The 13,370-nt window shown below is 35.4% G+C and overlaps 1 protein-coding gene across 3 annotated transcripts in view; it reads right to left on the reverse strand.

The window, feature by feature from the left end:
• The window catches only part of ITGAV (integrin subunit alpha V), an 85,819-nt gene that overhangs the window by 20,566 nt on the left and 51,883 nt on the right, over nucleotides 1–13,370 (reverse strand). For all 3 annotated transcript variants that reach the window (XM_032638408.1, XM_032638410.1, XM_032638409.1), the window contains exons 13-17: nucleotides 9,582–9,773; nucleotides 7,126–7,171; nucleotides 5,433–5,540; nucleotides 2,934–2,992; nucleotides 1,234–1,388 (exon numbers count right to left, since the gene is read on the reverse strand). In XM_032638408.1, coding sequence (XP_032494299.1) covers nucleotides 1,234–1,388; nucleotides 2,934–2,992; nucleotides 5,433–5,540; nucleotides 7,126–7,171; nucleotides 9,582–9,773 — 560 coding nt within the window. The remainder of the gene's footprint in view (nucleotides 1–1,233; nucleotides 1,389–2,933; nucleotides 2,993–5,432; nucleotides 5,541–7,125; nucleotides 7,172–9,581; nucleotides 9,774–13,370) is intronic.

Here is a 13,370-nt window from a genome sequence, read left to right on the forward strand (position 1 = left end):
GTATTTTCATTATAATTTCCTTCTAAGTAAATTCCTAATATGATCTCTTTTTTGATCCATAAGTTACTTAAAAATCACAATTCCTAATTCCCAATTTATCTTTGCTATTGATTTCTAAAAATTGCACTGTAATCAAATAGCATATTTTCCATGATTCCAATTGTTTCATATTTGTTCAGACTTCCTTTATATGTATATATGGGGAAATTTTATATTCTCTAATTGTTGGATGTCAAGTTCTATATAGGTATATAGGTCTACTATATTATATTATGTTGAGTCTTCTAAATCTTTACTGATGTTTTTGTCTTTTTTTTTGGCCATACCGTGGGGCATGCAGGATCTTAGTTCCCCAACCAGGGATCGAACCTGCGCCCCATGAAGTGGAAGCATGAAATGTTAACCACTGGACCACCAGAGAAGTCCTGATGTCTTTATCTTTTAAAAAAATGTCATCCTTTATTTCATTAAACATTTTATACACACTTATATTTTGTAACTGATAATTCTAACATCTCAAGCTTTTGCGGGACTAAGATTCATTTGCTGTGTCTTCTAATGGCTTATTTCCTGGTGTGTTTAGTACTTTTTTTAGAAATGAATTCCTATTTGATTGAATTTAACCTATGGGACCCATACTAGATTGCTCCAGTGAGACCTTGTATTTACTCTTGCAGAAGTCAGGGCACATCTTTGTTTTGGGAACACTTTAGCCTTGTGGAAGACTCTGGACCTAATGCAGGAGGCTCAGGTCAGACCCCTGGTTTGCAGAAGGCCCCAGGCGAGCCTGAACCCCTGTGCTGGTGTCTGCAAGTACAGCTCACCCTCCGCCCAGGTTCCATCCCTCCCTCCCTAGCCATCCTGGCTCACACACTTGCTTACAACTCATAAGTCAGGTTTAGCCAATGTAGTTTTTTCATTGATTGCTTATGGTGGGGGGTGGGGGGGGTGGGGTGGATTTCTTTTACTGTCTTGAGAGTCCAGCAATATTTAAGAAATATGTTTGTCATAATTTATTCAGTAGCATTGTTGTGGAAAGGCCACATGCAATATCCAGTCTGATAAGCGTAGAAGTCCATTACTCAAGTTTGACTCTTTAAAAAGCCCAATTTCCTCAAATGCATTTTTCTGTCTTCTTTTTGATTTACTACCAAAAAAATTTACAGAAAGTGAAAATCATTTAGATGAAAAGAAAAAATAATAAGTAGAAAGAGATAATGGATAATCTCTTACCCGCAGATATGCTATTAGTTCTTCACATTGCATCTGTCCCCCCCTTGAGATGGTCATGTTCTTGGAGTGACCCGGGGACCTGTTATGGAGAAATAGTGCTCGTCGAATTGCTCCTTTTTGCTTGAGTTTATCCAAAAGAAGCTCCACCTGGAAGTCTATACAAACCAAAGGATTTATAACCAACATAATCTTTAGGGACACCTATCTGTCCTAAATATCTCAAGTTTTCATTTAAACAGAGATATTTATCCCTTAAGAAGTAATCTGCTTCTAACTCAGTAAAAATGTCTACACATTGCAGTGAGATGACAACATATTAATTCTGAATAAATATTTAATAATTAAATAACTGATCCAACTATCCCCAAATTAATGTCATCTATTAAATTGAGACAATAGATGATGATGGTAATAAAACAACTATCAGATAGGGGGGAAATTTTTTCTTTTAATTTAAGCTGAGAGGAGGAAGTTCAGAAATAAAATATATGGATTAAGAATTTTATCACTAATGCAGGTAGCAGGACTCTTGCTGACTGTGATTGAGAAATGTTTACTAATATGCACCCATACCCCTTACCATTACATTCACCATTATGATGAATGAGCAGTTTCCATGACTTGCAACTCCTACTTCTAATGAAGCTATTGTATCAAACTATCAGGTAAATATGTCCCTCGTGAAGCAAATAACCAAATATAGCTGACTGGGTCAAGAATCATCGTAAAATGAATGTGCAGCCAGTGAACAGTCTGAAGCACAGTTGCTAGACTACTGCCTTCTAACATCAGTTCTTCTTTAACTAGTTTCTTCAAAGGAGATAAGAGTGCATATCTTTAAAACCACAAATCTCTAAGTTTCTCTAAATGTTGAACTTCATGTCAAATCTGAGTGAAAAGCCAGGGTCATTTTGCTTCTCGTTCTGTTCCACCCACCCTGTGAGAAATAGCAAGGTCCTGCTTCTGGCCTCTTGAAATTGCCATTTCGCCTGTGCAAAATACTCCTCCAGACATCGCTTAGCTCCTTCATTTCCTTCAGGTCTTTACTGAAAAGTTACCTTCCAGAGAGACCCGTTCTTGCTATACTCTATGTGAACTTTCACGCACAAACACACCCCCAACAGACTCAGTCCTCTATCCGGAGCTTTACTGTTATTCCTTAGCACATATACCAACAAATCTCCACAACAGTTACTTAACTCTCCTACCTTGCTCTCAGAATCACATAAACCATTTTTTTTTTAGAACGGAAGAGTCAAGTTAGAATTTGCTGTGTGGGCTAAATTTAGTGGTCTAACTTTTTCTCCTTCTCTCTATTTCTAAACCACCTCTACTCTGGAGATGACTGGGGCTTCTCTAAGACATAAAGTATAAACTTTTCAGTAGGTCATTGACTTATAAACAATGATACTTATTTCTCCTGGAGTTCATTTGTCTCACAATGATAACTGTTTAACTTTGTGAAGGCCATATTTACCACTAATTGTTCACAATGTCAATAAATGTATTATTTCTGAATTGGCTGAAGAGTTGCCAAACAAAATAATTATGTTGCAATATTAAATGTCTTTAAGCATAAACATTCAAATAAAAAAGCAATAACAACTATTTGAATAGCTATTCAAATGTCCTAAAACATTTTTTAAGTGCTATGTATGCAGCGTCATTAAAATAATATAATTTTTCCATAGAACACTTACTAAGTTTCGTGGGAAGTGCTCCTTTGCCATCTGCCTTTAAGCAGAACCTGACATTAAAACTGTAGAAAAATAAAAAATACATACAAATCCCATAATCCAGGTTAGACATTTTTCCCATTTATATAGCATTACTTATTTATTTGTTTATTTATTTATCTTGGAATTGGAATTACAATTCAAACTTTAAAATACCAAAAAGTCACAATGCCTACAATTAATTTTTATAAAAAGACAGTAAAAGAGATTATCTATGACTCTCTTATTCTCTTATTTATTATTTGAAAAACTCACTATAGGTGACATAATCTGATATTACCATGTAACGGTTTCCCCCTTTCCCCCCAAAATACACAAAGTAGATGAAATTATAGTATATTGCTTAAAAAATTAAATATTTACACTATGCCAGTTTAGGATACCTAATACACTCTCATTCTTCATAATAACCTATTAGATAAGCTATCATCCCTATATTACAGATTGAAAACTGAGGCTTGGATGGTATTAATTTTCCCATTTTCATGGAACACATATTGAACAGAATTCGAATACAAACTCTGGTCTGTATGATTCGAAAACTTTTGTTGTTGTTACACTTTTGTTACACTGATAATATTCATTTAGCTAGACATTTTTTTATTATCACCCAAATCTCACATTTCTTTTTTTTTAAATCTCATATTTCTAATACTTAGTTCACTTTGTGAAGCCTTATATCTTTCTTTATGTCTTAATATTATTTTTAAAACATGAAGCTATACAGAATAATCTAATTCATCCTTCAGTAATTTAGGCATGTTTCCTTCCATGGAAAGGAATGAGACAAAAGAAAGAGAGAAAGAAAAGAATTTCCTCACCTCCTGTCAAGCTTATAGAATCTGTTGATAAATTTAAATGGGTGAAATGACAGTCCAGATTTAAAATAAATGTCTCACTTATGAAAAAGCCCCATAAAGCTCCCTTTAATTAGCAAGCTCCTCTAGAACAGCATTTTCACAATTTATTACTAGGTTATGACATCAGTTTAATGGGTGTGTCCAGCATCTTAAAAAAATGAATATGTAAAATTGAGTTAAGTATCAAGGGTAAGATTTCATGAAAATTTTGTTTTAATTACATGCATGTGTTTACTGGATTATGATGTAAAATGTATTTCATCCTACACGTCATATTTGAAAACATATGAAAGCTACTGCTCTAGTTAGTGTATTCGAAGCCTTCACCTTGTTGCCATAATCATAAGCACATCATCAGCAATGTGCAGCAACTTCACCAGGACACAAAGGGTGAGTGAAGGGATGAAAGTCAGTAAAACTTACAAAATCTTGAAAGCAACTTCACTGCCAGTCAATGAAAATGAAGACTAAATATTACTGAATTTTTAATGCAATCCAATGAAAGAAATAAAAATTTTATTATATACATGTTTATTTATTTAATATATTTTATTATAAACAAAATTTTGAAAAATGATTTTAATAACAATAATACATAATTCAAAAACAAAATCAGAAAAAATATCTTTTCATTAGCTCTTCTGAAGGAAAATTTTCCCAGCTTCCAATCATTTTACCCTTCTTCTGTAAGTTCTCTCTGATTTTTCTATGTGAGCAAGGAACATGAAGTGAACAGTGTTTCCCAAAGTGGAGTACTCATGGTGAGGTTTTTTTTTTTTTCCTTTGGCGGTGCCATGCGGCTTGCGGGATCTTAGTTCCCCGAGCAGGGATTGAACCAGGGCCCGTGGCAGTGAAAGTGCAGAGTCCTAACCACTGGACCACCAGGGAATTCCCCATGGTGAGTTTATATATGGGTCAAGACTTTTCATTATTAATTTTATGTTTATTTTGACATGTATGAGAAAGACACTGGTTTCTCTATTTTATTTTAATATGTTTTAAAGTGAATCATGAGTCAGTTTAAAGAAAAAAGCCTTAAGAAAATTATAAATACAGGCAGAATGAAAACATAGCAAAAAAATCATACAACATAGAGAAAAGTAACATACAAATAATGGAAACTTAAGAAATACTGGACTAGAGAAGAATTCAGACATGAAGCTTACAAAAATATATTTTTCTTTAGAAACTAGTAAAAGAACAAATAGAAGACCAATACATTAAAACAAACTATTTTTTTCGTACAGCTAGTCACAGATATTAAATCTGAAAAAGATCATTAGTTTTTAAAAATTAAAATGAAAATGTTCACAGGCTTGTTTAGCATTAAATATGAGTTCTGAAATCTTATTTTTGAATATATTCACTGAGCATGCATAATTTTTTTAAATTAGTTTTATACTAGTTTATAGCATATTTCTAGAGCCTTCTACATATCTTCTTTGGAACAATATTTCTATAGTTCAATCTATGACAAGAAAATAGAGTATACCCACAGAAACTGCTTTAGCAATATTTCAGCCTCCCCCTCCATTTTCAATTGTTTTTATAATGACTGAACCAATAATCACAATAATAACTATTACTAAACAAACATCCTTACCAGGAAACTTTGAGATCTGTCCCAGGCAGTGGGCAGGTTTTATTGTCTTGATTTAAAATGCTAGGATACACTTCAAGGCCAGCGTTTACAGTGATAACTGGTCTGGCCCTGGTTTAAAAGAAAAGAAAAGAAAAAAAAAGTTATTTAAAATGTTAGATTGATCTAAGCATTTCAGGTTCACATTCATTGCATATACAGTGTGATGTTCACTAAAGCAGTGTTTATAATAGCAAAAAGAATGGAAACAACCTAAACTTAGCAGGACCAAATATTCCAGTTTGCCCAGGACTGTCTTGACTTTATCAGTGAAAGTCCCATGACCTGGTAAATCCCCCTCAGTTCCAGGCAAAGCAGGACCACTGGTCACAACCTATCTGAATGCAGTCCATTAAAGCAAGATGGTTAAACAAGTTGTGGGATATCTACCTAATGCAGTGCAATACAGTGGGGGAAATGAGTGCTGTAAAGCCATCTGTGCTAATATGGGATGATAATAGCCAAGACATAATGAGAGGAAAAAAACACCATGGACAAAGGATGCATACACACACACACACACACATAATTTTTTAATGCACAGAATATTTCTGATAGGATATACTAATAAAACTAGTAACTGGTGTGAGAGGAAGTATATTTCTCTTATTGTATGCCCTTTTTACATTGCTTGAATTTTTACCACATGTATGTATTACTTTGTTAATAGCAATTTAAAAAACTGAAACAATAAATTAAAATACAGCTTCCAAAGTTCAGATGCACAGGTTTACGCTCTGTACAAAAATACAGCAGCCTCAAGGCAGTGTATCTGTCTCAATCATGATAAATCCTGGAATCTGTACAGACACAAGCTGCCCCGAGAAGCACAATCAAGTTGACCCATCACAACCTCCACTACATAGTACCAGTGTTAGTTTTCCTGCCATGTATAAGCACAGTCCATAGAGGAGTAAACATCTTAATCTACTTGGGATGCTAGTTGATATTGTAAGGCACGAGGAATTGATGAAATTCAGAGAAATACTGGGAATATGTATGAAGCTGGGAAACGGAGATATGTGGACTTATACATATTGCTCTAATAAAAATATTCATTTGGGGAATCATTACATACTGCCCTTGTGGTCACAGAATGCTATGGCACAAACACCAAGTTAAGTTCTTGTCTCTTAGAGGAAAATGTAAACTCCTATAATTTTAAACTCATATAATCTAAAACACAGGAGAACACCTTTGAACATAATTTAAAGAACAAAAAGGGAAAATTCTGAATGCTTTCCTAAATAAAAAAATCTAGGGCTTCCCTGGTGGTGCAAGTGGTTGAGAGTCCGCCTGCCGATGCAGGGGACACAGGTTCGTGCCCCGGTCCGGGAAGATCCCACATGCCACGGAGCAGCTAGGCCCGTGAGCCATGGCTGCTGAGCCTGCGCGTCTGGAGCCTGTGTTCCGCAACGGGAGAGGCCACAACAGTGAGAGGCCCGCGTACCACCAAAAAAAAAAAAAATCTATAGCTTTCTCTACTTTGGGATCTCCTTGTATCATTACTACTTGCCTGAAGCAAATCTTAAATAGAAAGAACAAATTTTATCATTACTTCAAGAAAATTAAACTGAAATTCAAACACTGGTGCTTAACTATAAAATTTTCATATAATTCATAATATTCCTATATTACCAGATATGGAAATGCTTACCTGTATAATACAGCTCTATCTACACCAAAAGCTCCTACAATTAAGTCTTAAAAGAGAGCAGAAAAATATGTTAATAATGATTTTTTTTAATTCACATATCATTCCATAAAGCTCTCAACGCATATAATAAAGATACAGACATAGTCTCAAAACTATTCTTCATTAATTGGTTGTAAGACAACATCCAAAAGGCTAAAATGTATATGAAAACTTTAAATATGCTATCATCAACGGCAAACACTCATCATAAAACTAATTTTTTCATCCATCCAGGTAGACAAGAATCTTTTTAATGGATACACAGTAAAATTCAGCAACAATAAGGAAGTGTATACCACGCAAACACACACATCCCCAAAGGAAAAAGCTTTATAGATGCCTGTGGATTTTACAATTTCACTGTAAAATTTCTCTTTTTCATTTACTTATTTTGTTTCAAAAACAAAACAAAACCAAAAAAGCACAATACATATACACTTGATCCTTGAACAACACAGATCTGAACTGCGCGGGTCTACTTATAAGCGGACTTTTTTTCCACTGAGAAAAGTCCACTTTTTGTTCCACATACTATAGCACTACACAACCTAAGGTTGGCTGAATCCGCAGAGGTGGAACTGTGGATACAGAGGGCCGAGTGTACAGTTAGTTATATGTGGATTTCTGACTGCGCAGAAGGTTGGCACCCCTAACACTCACGTTGTTCAAGGGTCAACTGTACTTAGAATGCTTATAATGACAGCAGATAGCATCCAAATCAAAAAGAATAGAATGCATTAGTTTTTATACGTAGCTGGTACCACTGGTTCACAATTAGGAAAAAATGAAATCAGAACTCTCTCTCAGTATACCCAAGCTAAATTTGACGAAGCCCTTTCTAAGCAGAAAAGTACATGAGAAACCATAAAGACAGGTACAATGGATTACATAAAAATTAAGAATTTCTTTATGCCCCCAAAGAAAACATGACAAAACTGAGAAATATATGTAAGAGTTAAGGAGTTAAAACCCTCAATATTTAAGGAACAGCCACAAGTTTAAAAAAAATGAATGAAAGAAAAGAAAAACAACATTCCAATAGAAATGGAGAAAAAAAGATGTAGAAAGGAAATTCACAAAAGTATATATATATATGCAAGTAAACAAAAATGCTTATTACCCTCACTAATAATCCAAAACTGTAGATTAAAACAAAATAACATTTTCCACCTATCATATAAAGTTATTTTAAAAAGAAATAAAAGATGACCACCAGTGTGGGCACAAATGTGGGAAAATAACTCACTTACTGCTGGTAAGTGCTTTAAAAAGTTGCAAAACCTTCTTTAGAGGGATTAGGATTGTAATTTGACAAGGTGTATCAACAGCCTTAAAAAAAAAAGTGCCTAATCTTTGACATAGCAATTCTAGAATTTTGTCCTAAGGAAATAATCAGAGGAATGCACCGGAATTATATATAAGGATACAAATGCCCCAAAATAAAGTTAAATAAGATATGATACAAATATTTGATAGAATGGAAAACATAAATTCATGCTTCAGAAGAATAATAACATGGGGAAATAGTAATACTTTAAGTGAATAAAATACGCTAATAACAGTGCATAATTGTATTTTGTTAAAAAATTGTGTGAATGCACTGGAAAAAAGAAAGCATATTGAATGATATGCTTTGCTATATTTTCTAAAAGTTCTATAATAAATATATTACAATTTATAACAAAAAATTCTTGAAATAACAGTAACATAGATAAGAATCAACTTCATGTCCTGTTTCTAAAAGCACTTCAACATATTATATATTGAGCTCATTAACTGTTTGAACAGCAAAGTAATTAAATTTTCCACATTATATTTCACTTAAAGAATATATCCGTTATGATCCTAGATCCATTAAAATATTCCAAAGTATATAAGAGCCAGAAAAAGGCCTCACTTCTTGTACCGGCACAAACCAGTGGGCAAGCTTGGGCAAATTACCTTTCTCAGTCTTTTTTCTCATCCAGAAAATGACATAATAATGAGCTAAGCTACCTCATATTCCTCACCAGCCTTATTGTGAGAATTTACTGAGATAATATATTTCGTAAAAATCACGATGATTAGTCAAGTCCATAAAACTGCTAGACCATTAAAAACAAAAAGAGATGGCTGACATCTGAAAACTTAGACTAAGCTTTTGTTTATAGCTTCCACATTCTGACATTTCATTACAGACTTCAAGACAATAAAAGAAGTACGTGCTTTCTATTGGAAGCTCCCAGGAAACAGAGCTGTCTGTGCTTTGTATCCCCTCAGTAACGAGAACAGTGCCTTGAGCAACGGCAAGGGCTTGAACAGTAGTTGAAATACTGAATTTAAATGATTTATAACAGAAATCAAGAGAGCAGTAACTAATACTACTTGCTATTAGGACCGAAAAATCTAAGACGCTCTTTGTATTTCTAGGAAAGCACCTGGATATCCATTCTTGTCTATATCCGTGGCTCCTTTCATTGAATAGCCGAAGCTTGGTGGCATGCTCCGAGCAGCCCACTTCCCTTCAAGGATCTGAGATGGTACCGCATTCAAGCCTGTGGGTCTTCCATTGAAAATATAAACAATTCCTTTTTTATCTTCACCCCCATATGGAGCAGCAATTGCAATATCTGAGGGGGAAAAGGAAGAGGGGAAGAGGGGAAGAGGGGAAGAGGGAGGAGAGGGAAAAGAGGGAGGGGAGAAGGTGAGGAAGAAAGGAGGAAAGGAGAGTGGGAGGGAGGACGGCAAGGATGGAGAGAAGGAAGTCTTAGTACTCATCGTTATTTCTGTGGAAAAGATCTTAACATCTTTAGAACCCATGTATCATGTTTATCGGTTCAAAGTTCAGTAGGGTACTCTTTTTTTTTTTTTTTTAAAACCAATGCCATAAAACCTTTATTTCCACTGGGATCGCATGTACAATTCTCTTCTCTTTCTGGGAAAGAACTTTTCCCATTCCCCATTCCAGGTCACATCCTGGCCATTCTCTCCTCTCCCTTTGGCTGGGCTACCCCATGGGACCTAGGCGACTTCCTGCGGCCGGGAGTTGCACAGGAAGCAGAGGCAGCTGTGGTCCCACGGCACCCTCATGTGGTGATGTCCAAGATGACAACCTGCTACTCAAAGCAGGAAGTCCTCCAAGAAGGAATGAGTCCTCTGGGCAGCCAGGCTCTCTACTTCAGGCAAAGCAGCCATGCGTGGTGGCAGTAGGGTACTCTTAATTCAAAAGCAACAACCAAATTCAAGGAGATTCAAGCAAAACTGTATGGAAATGACATTAATTTGGAGCCAGATATTCCAGTCTGTCCGGGTTTGTCCAAGCTTAATTAATCACTTGGACAAATCGCTTAACCAGATATTCCGGGTCTGACCTTGGACAAATCGCTTAACCATTCTGGACCTCAAATGCCTCATCCTTAAAATAGAGGGGAAGGGACATGTAAAAAGATTCCTCTAAGGTTCATTCTAGCTCTTAAAATTCTAGTTAATTTAGTTGGGCATGGTTTTCAGGTTTTTTGAGAAGTCAACCTGACTCAGAAAGTTGAAAGTTATGATTTCATCTCTATCTTGCTCAACTTATACTGAAATGAAATAAACAATAAAAAGTTTGAAATGCTTTAAAAACAAAACAGTACACCAAATAGTCACTATGACCTTTCCTCACTCTAGAATATATTACAAATAACTATGCCCACTTCCCTCTATCTTTGCTGGTTCCACCCTGGACAAGCCATTCTCATTCTTTGCCTGGACCCCTAAAGCAGCCTAAGTGGCCTCCCACTTCTACTCTTGCCCCTATAATCCATTCTCTTCAAAACTGCCAAATGTTAATATCATGTTATCTTCCTTCTTAAAATCCTTATTTCCCAAAGCATTTACGTGTTACCTGGTTTGTCCATTCATCACCCCACTCCCAACCCCAAGTCTACCCTCACTCACTCTTCCTACCAATCCCGGCCCTTTTCTCTGTTTCTTAAACTCAGCAAGCTAGTCCCCATCTCTGGATTTATACTTGCTGTTCCCTCTGCCTTAACAGTTCTTGCTCCAGAGCTTTTCAAGCTTTGCTCCTTCTGTTTGTCCAAATCACAGTTCAAATGTCATCTTGTCAGAGAGGTCTTCCCTGGCCATGCTATGGAGCAATGCACTCTCCCCTCTCCATCTAGGTACTCTATCACGTTACCTTGCCTTTTTTTGTTTAAACCCACAGCCTTTATCACTATCCAAATTTCCCCTTTATGTGTTTACTCTATGGCTCCTCCACAAAACATAAATTTCATGAGAGCAAGGATGTGTCCATCTTGCCTATGATAGCCCCTATGTACCAGCCATTCCAAACTGACTCTATTTACTTAATATACCTGAAATGTTTTCAGCCCCCTCAATGCTGCAACCCCTGAGACATCAAAGACACCTTGGTCACTCGTCTTTTCTTTAAGACCATCATGCCCAAGAATATCTCAAACACTGTGATGACTACATTCCAATGTTTACTTGTTCACATTAAACTTGCTCCTACTGACGCTAAATTCCTTAAGGACATGGATGGGCTCTAATTTATCCTCTCATTTTTGGCAGTTAGAACAGTGCTTGGCCTGCAGTAAGCACCAACTAAGAATTTGTTATCCTTAAATAAAAAGTAGTATTTAAATTATGTAAGAGTCCTTCCTTATCTTTTTCAAGTTTCAAAAGATAAATATAACTTCTAAATTGACACGTGCATTAAGAAAGTTTTAATTAAAATACAATTTTCCAACAGAATATGGCTCTACTGTTGAGAGATGGTTTTTAAAAATTCTCCTTACCTTTTCTAAACCTTTCATTATTTTGTACATTCTAATCATCTTTTCTCTTGGCTGGTATCTGTCTAGTCTGGAGAGCCCTACTTTTTCATGTCATCAGTCTCTTCCTTTGATCATTTTAGTTTCTCTTTTCTGTGTTTTTTCCCACTGCCTTTCTGGAGAAGTATTGACAAAAACTCCACATAATTGTGGAACATAATTTTATTGTTTTGCTTTCGGCAACCCTCTTGATGATACGTAGGGTTTTTCCAGTGGGTGTAAGTGGAAAGGGAGGAAAACAGCAGCAAAGACATAACAAAGAGTCAATGTCATCAGGTCTGAACAAGGAAAAGATACAGGTTACAACTAATACTTCATTATATGTATATATAAACTATATATACATATAAACTACAAATACATATATATATACATATAAACTATATAAATATAGTTATATAAATAACAGCTCAGATCATTTTCTCCTGAAGACACTGTCATTCACAATCTACTCTTTGGGACAATAAGACCCCCAGGAGACACTTTGGGAGAATAAAATCATCCTCTATGGTATCTATCTCTAAAAGTAAAATCTCTTTGTAAAATCGTTGTAAAACTTCGATATTTTTTAGCTGTCATTGCTTATAATTTTTGTGTTCACAGATAATACATTTTAATAGAAATAGGGAAAACAGGATGAGATGTTGTCTGGATCCTGATATTAAAGAAACATTCTTTAAAGTGTGTGGAATATCCTCAATTCAAGGTGACAGCAAACATGTCCAGGCTCTACCAAAACACCTGGAGACAGGCCCAGCTATAGCAAAGAACTCAGATGTGTTCAAGGTAGAACCTCGAATCTGGCCCTGTGTTTTCTAGGTAGTCTTTGTTATCAATAAGTAATGATTTGGTCTGTTCTATAGTATTCTTTTACAGTTCTATGTTGAACTTTATACCAGAATTCCATTTGATTTACGTTAAGTTCTCTTGGTGGTAAAAAATCTTTAAGACTATTTTAGGAAGCAAAATGTCCCCTTGAGTAGTTTTTCACTAACAATGAAAACTTCTAGGGTGAGAGATGACACTTCTAGTGTGACATAAAACTACCCACAAGGCAGGAGTGGGGTCTTGAGGCCAAACAAACATTTTCCTACTACTAACTGGGAGATTTGAGAGTCATCTGCATTTTTGAAGCTTTCATCTTAATTTATAACTTTCTTTACATTTTCAGGGGCATATCCCTATATATTGTTGATTATATAAACAAACCAACAGTTCAATTCTTCATTTTGTGACCTCTAGAAAGGTTTTTAGCAGTATTCTTTTTTAAAAAAAACTTGGTAATTTGTAATCTATATTTTACTCTATAGTAGATGCCAACTTTGATTTTTAAAGATATCTACAGCTATTAATTAAATTTTTAAATGGGACTATTATAAAACACTGAGC

Source organism: Phocoena sinus, chromosome 7 (genome assembly GCF_008692025.1).
Source record: "Phocoena sinus isolate mPhoSin1 chromosome 7, mPhoSin1.pri, whole genome shotgun sequence".
In the NCBI taxonomy this organism is placed as follows: Eukaryota; Metazoa; Chordata; class Mammalia; order Artiodactyla; family Phocoenidae; genus Phocoena; species Phocoena sinus.